Raw genomic sequence first — 15,514 nt, 5'->3', positions numbered from 1 at the left:
CTCGTTAAAAATAAAAATAAAATAAAAAAAAGGGGGGGGGGCAAAATTAATCGAGCTGCTCATTACGTGTGAAATTATGTGTAGTTACGTGGAGCGGAGTGAACTTGCTGCCGCATGTGACACGCGGCAGCGCAACACAGTGCTGTCATCCAAACTTAGCGGAGCCCCCGTGACTGACCGGCTAGCTGACAGAGCTCAACTTCTACATTTTTCTGCTGCCACTCTCTCGCTCAGGTGCTCCAACTTCCTCTCTGCGCTCTGTCAAGTGTTGATCGAGCGCGTGGATGTGGATTAAAGAGCGGGGTCCCACCGTCTGAGGCTGAACACCTGCACGTGGCGGAGGACTGCCTTCTTTTCCTTTGCTTGACCTTCATCCTTCCTCAGCTTCACTTCGCCTGTCAAACGAGCGCGGACGATGAGCTCATCTCTTCCCAAAAGCGAGTCGACCACCTCTCTTCTTAGAACATCGGGGCCCCACCGCAGGTCTGCCCACGGGGATCGCGGTCCCCACGGTCACAGGAGCCAGCGCTCTCACCACAATCATCCCGCCGGAGCTGGAGGCAGCGAGGACGCGGTCTGGAGGGAAGACTGCGAGACCAGTGTGCGGAGACCTCTCTGCCAACCAAGACATGCCGACTCTCGACATTTAAGTGACCATCATCGGACGCCGAAAAGTCATACTCACCGGCAGCCGACCACCCTGGCTGATGATGAAGATGATGAAGAATACACTCAGGAGGATGTGGGGCACAGGATGAACAGGCATCAGAAACAGCACATCGGGTCCTCGAGATCCAAACAGTCTCATCATCATCATCATCATCATCACCACCACGACTCCACTCGAGGTGAGGTGCCTCCCGCTGTGCATCCGCAGGTCGGATCCAGACACGACAGGAGAACCTCACCAACCCCATCTTATCCAAAACACCAGGACGATGCAGCTTTCTTCTTCGAGTCCAGCGAGAGAGTCGTCACCGGGTCATCACCCAGCCTCAGCTCAGACCCACCTGCGACAAGCGCACCTGTCCGGCCAGCGGCCAGCCGCAAAACCAAAAGACTAAACGCAGCATCCTCTGAGTATGACTCCAGTCTTCATCCAATAGTGAAATCAGTTTTTGGGCAGGTAAGGAGGTTTGTGGGGAGGGGAGAACATTTAAACTTCGAAAGTGTTCGAAAGTTGATCAAAGTGGGAAAAATTGAATGTCATAATTAATTTATAGATTGACCTTCTTTAAGTTTTCTAAATCTTTTTAAGTTAAATTAAACAATGTCTTGTTTCGACATTAAGTCTGCAGAGTTTTGTTGTAGCATAATGCAAAGGGCAAAATATCAAGCTGTATTACTGCTCAGTAGCAGCATGAATAAAAAAAAAAAGCAGACTCATTAACCAGAAGAAACTGGAACACTCGTTTTTTTTTTTTGTTTTTTTTTTAATTATTTGCACTAAAGAGAAAAACGTTGTTATTCCCCCACAAAGATCAAAATTGCGTCTATTTACAAAGTGATGCGGCTTGCTCACTTTGAGGTCCTTACTGGATTGCACTACTGGATCTTCATGTTCTGTGTGGACATCACATTCAGACCATCTCCATTCACAGATAAAAAAGAAAATGTTTTGAAAGTCCATCCATCCATCCATCCATCCATCCATCCATCCATTGTCTTTTTCTTATCCAATTCAGGGTCAAAGCAGATCTTTCAGTATAAAAGGACATAAATAAAACAATCCTAAATGAATAAAATAAATATTGCTCATTAGATATTCAGCTTTTTACTTGTGGGTTCCTGTTCGTTGCTGCAAAGGTTTGGTCCATTAACTGCAGCATACATGCTTTTCATAAGAGCTGCTGAAATTCAGCAGCAGGTTTCACAGGTGAGATGAAGGTGAGGCTGGACTGACAGGGTGTCACCCGTTCTGGGCAGATTAAAAATGAATGCATCTTTTCAGTCCGAATCTGGCTCCTGTTTGTTTTGGGTGTCCATTACTTTCACGCTCTCTGTAGTCTTTCATGCATCCCGATATGAATGCAGTCACTTTCATTGTTGCTGTCACCTGAGTGACAGCAGGGGGATCAGCTTACCCCCCTGTGTGGAAAATGTTTCAGTGATGAGAGCCCGTGTGTCTCACGCACACACACAACGGTAAGTGAAGCGTTTGTAGAGATATCATTCGTAACATTTGCCAATAACGTGGTGAGTGACAAATGCAGGCTGCATCACTTCACCACCTGTTCACTTCCAAATAAACTAGTTTTCTACAAAGGGTGCCAAATTCCTCCTGTTACTCAGACAGATCAGGAAGCTGCACATGAGATTTTTCAACCCCCTCCACCCCATCTTTTTTTTCTCATTTCACTTAAAATCCTTCTTCATCATCTTTGGATGATAAAAAGCTAAAGAGGAGACAATTACCTCTCAGTGTGCTAATGTGTTCTAGAAATAACTCCTCAATCCAGGCCAGAGCTTCAATCAGTCTTAGGGGTTCCAGTGAGGCAAAATCCATCCAGCGGTGTGCTATATAAAGTCTCCAGAGCTGCTGATGTGCATAGAATAAGGAGATCTGATATTTTCTGCCTAGATCCCACATGGGAAAAATTCAGATTTTTGATTCAGGGGAACAGTGAGGAAGAATTACATTTGTGAAAGCTAGAAAAAGTATAAAAAGCTACAAATGTAATTTGAAAATGCAGGCTTACCAAACCAGCAAACCTACTGTAATTAATTCTGATTTTGGACGAAAATAATCAAATTCTCAAAGTGCTTTGTTTTGTGATATCGCCCGGAAGTTCAGTCATACCAAACACGGCCGTCAAAAGCTAAAATGAATTTGTGAGTGGACGCGAGCTAGTTGTGAGTCTGTGTGCATCAGTGTTTGTGTGAGGGAGTCAGCAAGCGAATGATGCATGTGTGAGGACAAAAAGTGAAGAAAGCTGAGAAGGCTTATGCAGGCATGCTTTCTTATTTATTTATTTCTTCTTTTGCACCTGCTCAGCGTCTTACCTAAGCTGTTTCATTTATTTGACAACACAATCGTCATAGTATGCCCTTTAGTACTTCTTAAATCGGGATGTGGCAGCTTGACACCGGGTCCAGCAATGAGGCATTAAACTCCCTGCAAACTCTTTCTTTTCATATTTTCTTATGTAACATCAAGATCTGCACACAATCCTAACAGAACACACTCGCTGCATGTAGAGAAGGCTAAAAATAGCCCAACAAGACCTGATTATGAGAGACTGGAGGAGGGCAGGGTGTTTTTTTCCTCTTTTTATTACTTTTTGTTTTGTCTTGGCAAAAATATTCAGGCTTCTGCAAGTGCGCTTCCTGATTGAGAAAGACGGTGAATGTTTTTTCAAGCCGTCATCTTAAAATTCACATTTTAATACGTGAATCATGATGACTCACGATGACCACAGAGGCAAGTGTGGGGGTTAGAATAAGGACAAATGTGTTTTGCCGCTTGCATTTTGCCGATTGTTTGTTATAGGGAGATTGTGGCACTGTGATTCACTCAAATTTTCTATCCTTAGAGCATCCATGCACCGTAATTAGCTCCCATTATCCCAGCACATTCTGGCCTTTGAACCATTCGGGTTTAAAAGGACACCTTGATCGAGGACAGAGCACTTTTACGTCCCAGTAGAAAATTTGTTTCTATTTTAAAAGTCCAACTACAGCTCTCGGTTTTTGTGACCTTGTTCTGCACACTCTCGCAGGAAATGTGGAAATGTAGTAGAGAACTGTTATTGAAAGATGTGTGATGAGAAATTATTATGAAGAGAAATCTCTTATTTTTTTTCTAAAATAATAGTTGAAAGATGTGCATTGACCAGCAGAGGGAGCAAGTATCATTTGTACCAAGGTTTTTGAGCTGCCAGTGTGCGGGTGAGGGATAGAGGGGGTGGAGTGGGGGGAGAATGTCACATCAGGGAGCCAGGAGAAGCGAAAGGGCCGGAAAAGAAAGTGAAGGGAGCGGGGAGGAATCGCATAAATGAGGGGGACAAAGGATGTAAAATAGGAATAGTGAGCGCCTTTACTGGCAGACCTGATGATTGTTATACCAGTAAACGCTCATCACCTCTCACTTCCTCGCTCCCACCTGAAAAGACAATCTAAGGAAAAGGTCTTAAAACACAGATTAAGTCCACTTCCTGTTACTCGTCTTGTACTCGCACGCACTGATGTTTCCTTCTCTTCCTTTCCTTTTTCCTTTTTCCTTTTTTGACCTGGGTCATAGTGACGTTTGAGAGGGGATAAAAGGAGGGGGGGAGCACAAATGAGTAATATGAGGAGAAAGATCAGGGTGAAAATAAGAAGAACATATCTAGAACATACAAAGCTATTTTTAGACATATGGTAGGTATATTTATATCTCCAAGAAGGAGGTAAACCCCTTTTTTGAGATGAGGATTAGAGGCCCGTGCACACACATGCACATGCTACATTATGAAGTGTGTGTGTGTGTGAGTGCATGTGTGCCCATGTGATGATGCTAAATATTGATGCAGACCTGAGGCTGAAAGGGAAAATCAGTGTGAGAGACTGCGAGACAGACTAGAAGGGATAAATGATTCAGAGGGAGAGAAAAAAAAAAATCAGCAATAACTGACATGCAATAAAAAGACACATGAATATTTTTCCCCTGCTGACACACTGGATGTTTAACTCCTCTCACATAAAAGCAGATGTTTGAAAGAAAAATACTTAAATACTGACTATAATCTGACTCCAATGAATGAATCAGCTGCAGGATAAAAACTGTGACGTCTCAACCCAAACACAAGAAGATGACGCAAGTGCGCACTGCGTGTCTTTTCACCGCTCGGATGTCCTTTGATGACGAACTCACAAACAAACCACATGAATTCTGTGGTCACAGTCTCCTTGTTTGTGTAATATTAACTCGGTGGCTTTAGAGGACAACGGCTGGTGAACTCATGTGAGCTTATTATTGCATCAGTCCCCTCCCTCACCCTCCTACTTCTCTCAGCTCATTTAACACAGCTGATGGCCGAGGATGGATGAAACAGGATTATGTTTGACCTCAAATCTCAAATAAATCGCAAAGGAAACGATTAATATTCCTGTTTGATTTAGATTCCTGCCTTGTGCGCGTATGTAGACTCTTGAGAAATGGTCACCCCATAACCATCTGATACTAATATCAACGAAAGTAAATGACATGCTTCTTAGTGGGTAAAGTATCCGAGAGTGAGTATGATGGAAAAGGGAAAGGATACAGCAAAAAGAGAGAGAGAGGGATGGATCTCATGCCCGTGCACACTACGGTGTGACATTATAAGAGCTGACGGCTCCTGTGTCTGACGTCTGATGTGTTCTGAAGTTCACAATGAGCCTGTGGTGAGAGGCTGGATGAATCACCCAAGGAACAACGCAGAGGAGCCGCTCAGATATTGAATGGGAGATAGATGTGAAGCAACTTGGGCGTGAATGTGTTTATTAGAACATCAGTGAATAGACAAGGTCGGACAGGAGGGGGAAATATTGATGCACGTCAGTGCCGCAGCAACCGACTGTTAAGTTACCACTAGGTGGATGTTTATGACAGAAAGAAGAACTTTTCCTGCATAAAATGACGACTACCAAAATCCTAAAAGCTTCTCCTCAGTTTTCTTTTTAAACATTACCAACATAATTAGATTTTCTATCAAACAACAGCTTGGTTGTAAGAAATAATCATTCATTTTATCATATGCAAAAAACCCAAACTGGTCATAAATAATAAATGTTTAAGGCAGAACTTGTTTACATACCTTAAAATATGCCTCAGAGGGAAGGGCTTTTACTTAAGAGGGACATGTCAATAAGAACATGTCTGAATTCTCACTTAAAACTCCTGCAATAAACACGCTGTGCATTTTAAAGTCATGCAATATATGTACAGTATGTATCACCAAATCACAACAATAGTCCCTTTAAGGCACTTTATATTTTAAGGTAAAGATGCTACAAAAAATAGAGGACACACTAACAATTAGATGGCCCCCCTAAGCACTTGGTGACAGTGGGAAGGAATAACTCCCTTTTAAGAGGTAGACACCTCCGGCAGAACCAGGCTCAGGGAGGGGCGGCCATCTCCCGTGAGCTGTTAGGGGTGAGGGGAGGAAGACGGGACAAAAGAAACACTGTGGAAGAGAACCAGAGGTCAATAATAACTAACGAGTAAATGCAAAATGGTATGGAAACACATATAGTGAGACAAAATGAAATGAGTGAATTAACTTTAAGCTCATATTTTTGTTTGTTAAGTTTTTATTGCACCCTGGAATAAAAGGTACAGCATTTACTTTAAATGTGAAGCCTAGTAGGACAAAGTGTTGATCAGTCAATTAGCCCACATTTGCATTTGCATGCATTATCCTTTTCACTACTGTTTTTACAGAGGCTTCATTTTTAGAAAGCCACATTTTTGGTCATTGTGCCTGACAACAAATGTATGCTTGTGTGTGTGTGTGTGTGTGTGTGTGTGTGTGTGTGTGTGTGTGTGTGTGTGTGTGTGTGTGTGTGTGTGTGTGTGTGTGAGGCTGAGAGAGAGCATTTATTTTCCGTCTGTGTGTGTTTGCATTTGCACACACTGATTTGAATCCTCCAGCGCGGTGGTTCAGAATCCATGTGTCATTTCTTGCACATTTTAGCTTTGATCTGAATCCGAGCCCTTCAAGCTTAACGTGACTTTGTGATGCTTCTACGTCTTTGTGTGTATGTGTGTGGTCGACACATACGGGGAGAGGGAGAGAGAGCAGGGATGGATGCTGGGGGTAGAGTGGTGGGAATAGGGGGGAAGAGAGAGCGTGTGTTATATTTTTAGCTCCACAGCCCCACATCCAAGAGTGTCTAATCGAGCGTGTGTACGAGTGAGAGAGAGAGAGAGGGAGAGAGAGAGATGTGTCTGTGTGTGCATGTGCGTGTGTGCATGTTTGGATTAGTGTCTCCAGCATCTTGCTCAGGGGAAGGTAATATGCTTGTCCGAACGAGCTTCTTCTGTCACATTCGTATAGATGGTTTAGAACTGTGGGGTGAGCAGGACTTGGGGGAGCAATTGAGGGGGAAAAGAGCATGAGACAGACTGACGGACAGAGAGAGAAGAGAGAGAGAGGGAGAGAGATAACAGAGACAGAGAGAGAAGAGAGAAAGGGTAGAGGGAGGGAAGACACAGTAGGAGAGAGGATAGAATGAATAAGCAGTCTTTCTTTTCTACTTCTGGCATTTGCATCTCGAGCTGATTACATGCATGCTTCCTCTCTTTCGCGCATCTTTGTGTTTTTTCTGACCTGTCCGTCATTCTTGTTTACATATTTCCCTCCCTTTGTCTCAGTGTCCCTCCCCCTCGTTCCAGTGTCCTTGCCTCCAGGTCCTCCCTGCACACTCCTCTCCGTCCTATTCCCCTCGTACCTCCTATTATATCCCTGCTCTTCTCCCTGCCTTCTCCCAAATGTCTTCCTTTATTAGTCAATGACCCACTGAACCCTCTTTCGCTTTCTAATCACTCTTATTCCCATGCATGCCTGGAAACACTTGCAAACACACATGCATACACGTGCACTTACATGCAGGCTCACTAACACAGCCACAGTTAGAGAGAAAACATAAGACAGGAAGATTTTTTTTTTTTTTTGGTTTGTTTGTTTTTGCAATGGGCAACTCTGTAAAGTCGCTTAAAATTTTCACCAAGAAGGTAAGGTCCGCTTTGAGGTTTTTCATTCTCCTTGATTCTCCTCCATCCTGGTGCATGTTTTTCTAATGGTTTGTCCCCAACCTGACCGATGGCTAGTTGACTGGATCTGCACTGACTGAGCTGGCGTACTGTTAGATATTTTACATTCAGGCTGTGTGGAGAATAACAGCAGAATAATTTAAGATTAAAGCTCGTCTCTTATGTACTTTTAGCCAAGTCAGGAGCTTTTAGTTTTGATCTTTAAAACTCAGTCTGCATTTACACGTTGACATTTTTAAGGACTTCAGAAAGATTTCTCTTTCCTTATCAGTGCATGTATTCACATAGAGGTTCAAGGGGCTGGTCAGTCCTCTCGGTTGACCTGTCGACTGCATCTGTGAATTAGGATCACATCACTTAAGGTCAGTCAGGCTGCACACCACCTTATCAGCCAGGTGAAGATGCTACCTTGTTGAACAGCACCTGCAGGATGCGATCAGGCAGTGGAAATGTTGCAAACAGGTGTGCTGTTTTCACTGGCTCAGAGTCTTTGGGCTTATTAATACATCTAATTTTGGATTACATCTTTCACGTATCAGCGTATGCTTGAATAGACCGTCAGTGTAGCAGGGAGACAGACCCACGAATAGAATTTCCTTTATTGCGCCAGCTGCACATCCTTGAGGAAGAACAATATGCCAAGCAACTGTTGATGCCATCTGTGCAAAAATTGGTTGGAGTGCTGAAGAAGTTCTTGCTTGACTTCAGCGTTTCTTTGACAACCTCTCAGATTTTTCTTTGGTCTTGTATGTGCGTGTGTGTGCGTGTGTACGTGTATTTTCTTTTTTAGTTATATAAAAGCTAGCGCATGTGTTCATAGTACTTTTCTGGCACGATATAGCCACAGACAGCCCCGCTCCATGCATCACTTGGTCAGATTACCCAGTGGGCATCCGCTCCTGTGGTGAAAACTGTAGGAATGCACGAACTGGCAGGACGACTGGCATGGTAACAGATGGAGTGTGAAGGTCATTTGTAGAGCGCATAATAGTGTGTGTTTGTGCATATTGCACAAGCATGCATATTAATTTTTCATTGCATATGCATGCAGATGTCTTGTGCTGACAGTATAAAGCATTTGAACGTTGTACAAATTCATGTCAGAAAGATTTCAAACAACAGCAAAATGGTCCGCTGGTAACTCGTTGTGATATAATGTCTACTTCTCTACCTTTTAGCTTTAAATTCCTGCATTGAGTTGGATGTTAAAGTGCAGTAATTCAAAACTAGATCAATGTGACATGTTTTATAAGAGATATTGGTGCATTAAAATTAGTTAATCTCATCTTGACCAAAATGCACATTAGACTCTGTTTTTTAAATAGCAATCTGAGCTGTGTTGGTCTGCAGCTGGACCTTCTGGACCTTATTTGGCTTAGAAAAACTGTTTTAATTAACTTGTAGCCCTCTCGGTAATCACAATGACTGATGTGAGAGAACAACATTCGCCCCCTGGTTGATTGGCTAATTGGTGATTATAATTAAATGGCTGGCTGAACGTCAGCATCACCTTCAGGAAAACTGTTTTATAATGTGCACAACCCCCCCAAAAACAAAACAAAAAAACAGAAAACTAGCCACTTCTGGGTAATTTTAAGTAACAATCCCAGCAATAGTGCTGTAGCTGACTTGCATGGACTCACTATAACACTCTAAATGCCCTTATTTGACCTCGTGCTGAACTAAAAGAAAACCGTACTACTGCTTACAGATTTGCAATCTAAAAATAAATTGTGTCAGTCCAAAGCACAAGCACTCTTGTAGAAAAAAAATATTAAGAAATTCTTTGATTTTAGTAGAGCTTGGGTCTTATTTTGTTAGTTCTGGCCATTGCTTAGATAATATTGCACCCTCCATTTTCTGTGATAAGATCTGGGGAGCAATCATGCAACTGCTTTCTACTACTATTATTATTATTATTACAATTCATCCCTGTAGAGCAAAAAAACTGATATCAGAGTTAAGTGTGACCAGTGTGTGGAGTTGGACTTGTTGTTTCCCCACATCTCAGCAATTGTGGTGAGTGCAGTGTTATCGTAATCACTGGAAACAATGGCCAAAGCTACTCAAGTCAAACCACATTGTGTAATGAATCAAAATGATCACAATAACCTGTGAGGACCATTAAAAAATGATAGGCACTATTTACATTAGGCTATTGCTTTGTGACATGAAAAGAGGCCTGCATCCTGCTCTGCAGTGTTCTGCTGTGCAGGATGGTTTTTGCCGGATGGATTTATACGTAGATGGCATCAGTTGCTCTGTCACTATATTTTACACCCACTTATCTGTCACTGAGATCCTTTCCTCTGTCATGACTCACCTGACTCCACACTTTCCAATGACTGACAGACATATGTCTGTCATCTATGATCCTCCTCTGAACCCTCCCTCCTTCCCATCTCCATGTTGGCTCCTTGTTGAAACAATACCTCAACAAACTGAGTCACACTCTCTACCCCTGTCTTTGCCTCTTCATCCATATCCGGCTACCCACCGGATGCTTCTTCAGGACCAGAAGAAGAACTACAAAGCAGTGCAATCCTGTGAGGAGGGGGGATCTGGGGGGGCCTATCTTGAGCCACTAGTAGCCCTGGCCCAGAATGGAGCCAACATGCACAACATACTGGGGCCTGCATGCATCTTTCTACGCAAGGGCTTCGCTGAGAGCCGGCAGGCTGTACGTAAGTCCAGAAAATATCATGTGCATGCATGCCAAGAGAGATTATAGCACACAATGCAGTACATGCACAACAACCAAATCCCATGTGTGTAGCAATCACCTTCTACTGTAATGTCAGCACTTCCTGCATGTATTGAAGAGTGGTCGGGCTTAGAAGATGGGTTTTTTTTGTTGGATAATTTAAGTTGAATGCTGAAAGGGCATGTGAGCATCTGTTATGCATGAGGATGGATGCATTTTGTAGCTGGATGGAGGATTATTAGGACAGGTTATGGCAGCGGCAGAAATGCTACTCACATGGTGATTATTTCTCTTCATCTATTCCCAGCAGCTGACAACACGACTCAAGGTCTTGTTATTAAAGCCAGGAGCAATGCTGAAATCCTCAGTGCGGACGACTCTTCTGATGATGAGCTCTCATATGGGACTTCTTAAAGGATACAGTGGTCGAGACTAGTTATTCTAATTCAATGGACTGACACATATTATTTTGTATTAACATCTTCCTTTAGTCTCTGTATTTACCCTAAATACTAACAATTTTCACTCATTGCGCACACATTCGTTCTAAAGACACAGTAAATGGTTCTGATTCTTTTCTGCTGCAACAAAGGCCATACATTTTGTTTCTGGTATTTCACTTTGATCCCACTGCCTAATTATAAATAGAAGACTCAATGTTTTATTAACTGTGTGATCCCACTAATAATTTCTTTCTCTCTATAGCTGGAGTGAAAACTGAAAGCTCGTGGCACTCTGTGGCACTGTGGTTGCCAATTTACTTTTTTACAGTGTCATTTTGTGTGCTGGGAATTGGCCTGATTTTTTAAGATATCAGCAGTGTTTGGGTACTAACTTGCAATATGATCCTCCACAGGATCGAGAGCTGAGGCCAGAAGAAATGGATGGTATGCTATGTTGTTAGTAAAAAATAAAGAGTGAATTTTACAGTATTCTGAAGTAGTTTTCAACACATCTTTGTCACATTTACACTTAATTTCATTTGGTCTCAGAGCTGCGCGAGGCCTTCAAGGAGTTTGACAAAGACAAAGATGGGTTCATTGGCTGTAAAGACCTGGGGAACTGCATGAGAACTATGGGATACATGCCAACAGAGATGGAGCTAATAGAACTGAGCCAGCAGATCAACATGAACTGTAAGTTAGAAGTGTGCCTGTGTGCTTGATTCATTGCCAAATATGCATAAAAATTGAAAGAGAGATTTCTCCCTAATATGCATTCACTTCTTTTATCCTGTAGCGCTGCTTATCCATCTAGATTGTTCTGATAAGAGCCGCCCAGTTTTGGAGAGATTGGCTGTAGAGATATCAGTCTTCTCTTTTATGTAAAGGAACCAAATGCACTTACCTTATGGTGGATGCAAACTGAACGTGACACTCAGCTTGTGTGTTCTGGCTACAAGATTTGCACAGCCACAACCGGATTACCCAAACCTTTATTTGGAAGTTTAAAAGGTTGCCATTTGACATCCTAGTGTTCTTCACAAAAAGAATCAGGACATTTTAACTCATGAAATTCCCACTTCCTTGGTCTCTGGTCATCACTACATATTGCCATCTAATACCGCTATATTAAAGGTAAAATAAGCAGCTTTACGGCCAATCAGAACATTGAAGATTGATAAATAGTGCTAGCTGCCAGGATTTTGGGGTAAACTGACCCTTTAAAATTAGAGTTTACTCTTCACCATTACTATTCATATGATAATGTTGAAATGAAGAAAACAAAATTCTGCCAGTTTTTGCTCATAAAAGCTGACATTTTATCCGTCAGTGGGAGGACATGTTGACTTTGAAGACTTTGTTGAACTCATGGGGCCCAAACTTCTGGCTGAAACAGCAGACATGATAGGGGTGAAGGAGCTGAGGGATGCCTTCAAAGAGGTAAGGAAAGGCGGGATTTTTTTCAATGCTATATTTTCATTTAATACCAATAAATATTTTTTGTTTTTAGTAATGTGTTTATTTCCCATTTTCAGTTCGATACTAATGGTGACGGCGAGATTAGCACTGCAGAACTCAGAGAGGCCATGAAAAAACTTCTGGGACAGCAGGTACAGAGCTGCTCTCGTGCCTGTAGCTTTCCATCCATCACTGTCCAGCCTGTCTGCTTTTAAACCTTTGTGCCACAGAAGCTCACACTATCACACCAACCTGACTTTTCTAGGTTGGACACAGAGAACTGGAGGAAATACTGCGAGACATTGACATCAACGGAGATGGACGTGTAGACTTTGAAGGTAGAAAATACTGTGAAGTATGTCTGGGAACACAGTATAACCTTTTTTTCTGCTTTTGTCCTTCTCTCTCAACCTTCAGTCTATCTCTGAAACACACACGCACACAGCTATTTCACATATAAGCAAAATCCCACTATGTGTCTGCCTTATATACCAATACCATGCTGAGAGTGAGGTGAGGGGATGAAGCAGTAGGTCTGTCTCAGATAATCTCCTTGCCAAAGGTTTATGTCACCTCATAGATTACCCACAGAGAGAAAGATGTATACAGCAGGATGCCGGGGATGAAAATTTAAGGCTGTTTTGCTGTTCTCAGCAGTGTTACTAAACTTAGAGATACATAATTTCAGGTTTTTGGGTGAAGATCAGAAAAGAACGTACAAGAAGATGTGAGGCAGGAGAGAACCATCAGGTTGCTAATGAGGCTGACGAGAGAATAAATATGAATACTCAGCACTTGGTTATGCGCTCGAGTGCCTCGGTAATTGTTTTAAAGCTAAAAATAGATATGGAAGCAAATATAATTGGGTAGAAAAAGAAATGAGGTTTAGAAATTGCTCTCATAGACGGTATGAATTGGGGTCTACTCAGATCTACTTGAAACCTCAAGTTCAGCTCTGTTTTAGGATCCTGTAGTATTAGTATGTATCCAGTACTTATTTAATATCGTGTGCATGCAAGTGGATCAGCGATTATGACTTTTATAAGCCCTGGTAACACCTGCAGACTGATTCAACCTGATGTGTAGTTTTGCTTTTTGATATCTTTATTAAACTTTAATTGATTTTTTTGTCTTTTACTGGGAACTTTATAGCTTTTTTTTAAGCTTTTAATATAGCACAGCAAACTGATATCAAGGGTAAATGTGACGTGTACTGGACACAAACACAAAGCTCAGAGAGGCAGAACTCTAATAAACAAGGACTTATTTTGGCTGTTGCAAAGTGCCAAACAAGTCGAAACGCAAGAAAAAATAAATACCATGTGATAACACACAACTCGGCAAAGGAAAGGGGACACAGGACTATTTATATACACAAGGCTAATCACGGAGCTGGGCAACAGCCACAGTAAAACACGGACACACAGAACGTGCATACCTGACTAATAACTCCACAAATAACAAAAAGCTGGAGGCTTATCACACTTTAAAATAAATGAAAAATCAAAACCTAAACCATAACTACACGTAAGAACCAAACGGAGATCAGGGAATAAATCTGGAGACATAACAAATACTGTCTGTTTAGTTGCTTAACGCTCCATCATCTCAGTGTTGTGGCTAGCATTTGGCGCTTTACCACTGAAAACAGCTGCCTGCTGCATCTGGAAACAATGCTACTGGAGATGTGAGAGTGGCTCACAGCAGTTTGTTATTCCATAAAGTTTAAAGGTATCACCTGTATACACCAGTTTTGACACCTCAGTATATATCAATAAAGACATATCTTGTAAAGAAGGTCATGAAATATACAAGAAACCACTCAGTTAAAAAAAAAGACCTTCAAGGGTTCCTCTCATTCAGCTTTTAGAGGAAGAAAAATCAAAGTGCTAGTCTGTGTAGCCAAAACAATGAGCTAAAAAGCACAGAAATGCTAAACATAGCTGTGTGAAATCCAGTGATCATTATCTTGTTTGAGCCCAAAATTTACCCAACTATCTTCAGACTAACATATTATTAGCCCCATGACATCATCAGTACAAAATAAAGGGCAAAAACCGAGTTTCTCTTACGTAAACTCATGAGCCGATGTGTCATTGACTATTTAACTTGCATATTTTCTTTGTTGACAGAGATAGATTGGCAGTAATAATACCCAAGTTAATGCATGGCCTAGAGATCAAGTCATGCTCATTTAGCAGCACACGATCTCTGGCGATATCATTAAGACATTTTTTTTGGAAGCAATATAAATATATTCAGCACTTTGAAGCAAATACAGGCTTTCTCATATTCTGCTGCTACTGAGCAAGGTCAGCTTGTGCTCCAGTATCTCCAACAACCATACCGTAGTTCTGCTCTGTTTTGGCCACCACAGGAGGTCCCTGCACTGTGTGAATAATCTCTCCTTTGTTTAATTTTCAGAATTTGTGCGGATGATGTCTCGGTGAGTTCCTGGCTGAGAGCTAAAACGACAGCCTGGATTCTCTGTTGGGTTTTGGAGGAAAAGAAGTGCAAGTAGCACAGAATACTGATGAAGCTTGAACTTCTGAATCTGTCAATGAAGAAGACAGCAAAAAAAACAAAACAAGAAAACATATCAAACCCTGCCCTGAAACTGCCACGCTGAAGCACAAATGCTGACGACTACAGTCGGGAGCAACACTGTTAAGAATAATATGCTGCTGCTGTTTCCAAGAGCATAAACAAAACCAATAGCTGCATTTCTGACTTTTGCAAAGTAGTTTTTACAAACGTATTTTCCTTTAACGACAACATTTCTAATGTTGATGTGCTTTTTTCTCCTGACTCAATGGGTGAAGCTGTTTTGCTCACCTACAAACTACATGCTATTACACTTTAATAATTGTAGCAATTAAGAAGAAGCAGCAGTATGCCAGCAAACACCCGAACTCATACAGCACATTCCTTTTTTTAATGCCGAGCGTATCTGAAGCACAAATACAAATGGCAATATAGAAACATGTTACGTGACCCCTGTCAAGCAGCGTGTTTGTGTTTTGTGCATACTGTTGTTTCTTTCCACCTTGTGCTGTACATGTGTTATGTCACTGGAGACTATCGTCACCCAGTATTTGTTCGGTATATGTTATGTAGCACCGATACAGTTCTCATGACTTTAATAACATTATACCTATTTTACTGTGATAT

At 41.9% G+C, this 15,514-nt stretch overlaps 1 protein-coding gene across 5 annotated transcripts; it reads left to right on the top strand.

Moving 5' to 3' along the window:
• The first annotated feature begins 415 nt into the window (after positions 1-415).
• Positions 416-14,793, top strand: cabp1b (calcium binding protein 1b). 5 transcript variants are annotated; one of them, XM_085358219.1, is made up of 8 exons: positions 416-1,126; positions 10,251-10,418; positions 11,299-11,329; positions 11,435-11,578; positions 12,216-12,325; positions 12,421-12,495; positions 12,609-12,681; positions 14,768-14,793. In XM_085358219.1, exons 1-8 carry the CDS (start codon positions 416-418, stop codon positions 14,791-14,793), a joined length of 1,338 nt encoding a protein of 445 aa, XP_085214345.1. The 5 variants fall into 5 exon arrangements, with proteins under 5 accessions (XP_085214345.1, XP_085214346.1, XP_085214347.1 ...); XM_085358221.1 differs by lacking the exon at positions 416-1,126 and adding an exon at positions 7,658-7,708; XM_085358220.1 differs by lacking the exon at positions 10,251-10,418.
• The last annotated feature ends 721 nt before the right edge of the window (positions 14,794-15,514 follow it).

Source organism: Diplotaxodon limnothrissa, linkage group LG7 (genome assembly GCF_057381915.1).
Source record: "Diplotaxodon limnothrissa isolate DT_005_m linkage group LG7, D_limnothrissa_male_GT1.1, whole genome shotgun sequence".
Taxonomy (NCBI): Eukaryota; Metazoa; Chordata; class Actinopteri; order Cichliformes; family Cichlidae; genus Diplotaxodon; species Diplotaxodon limnothrissa.
Note: the sequence above shows the minus strand (reverse complement) of the source record. Positions and strands in the feature narration are given on the sequence as shown.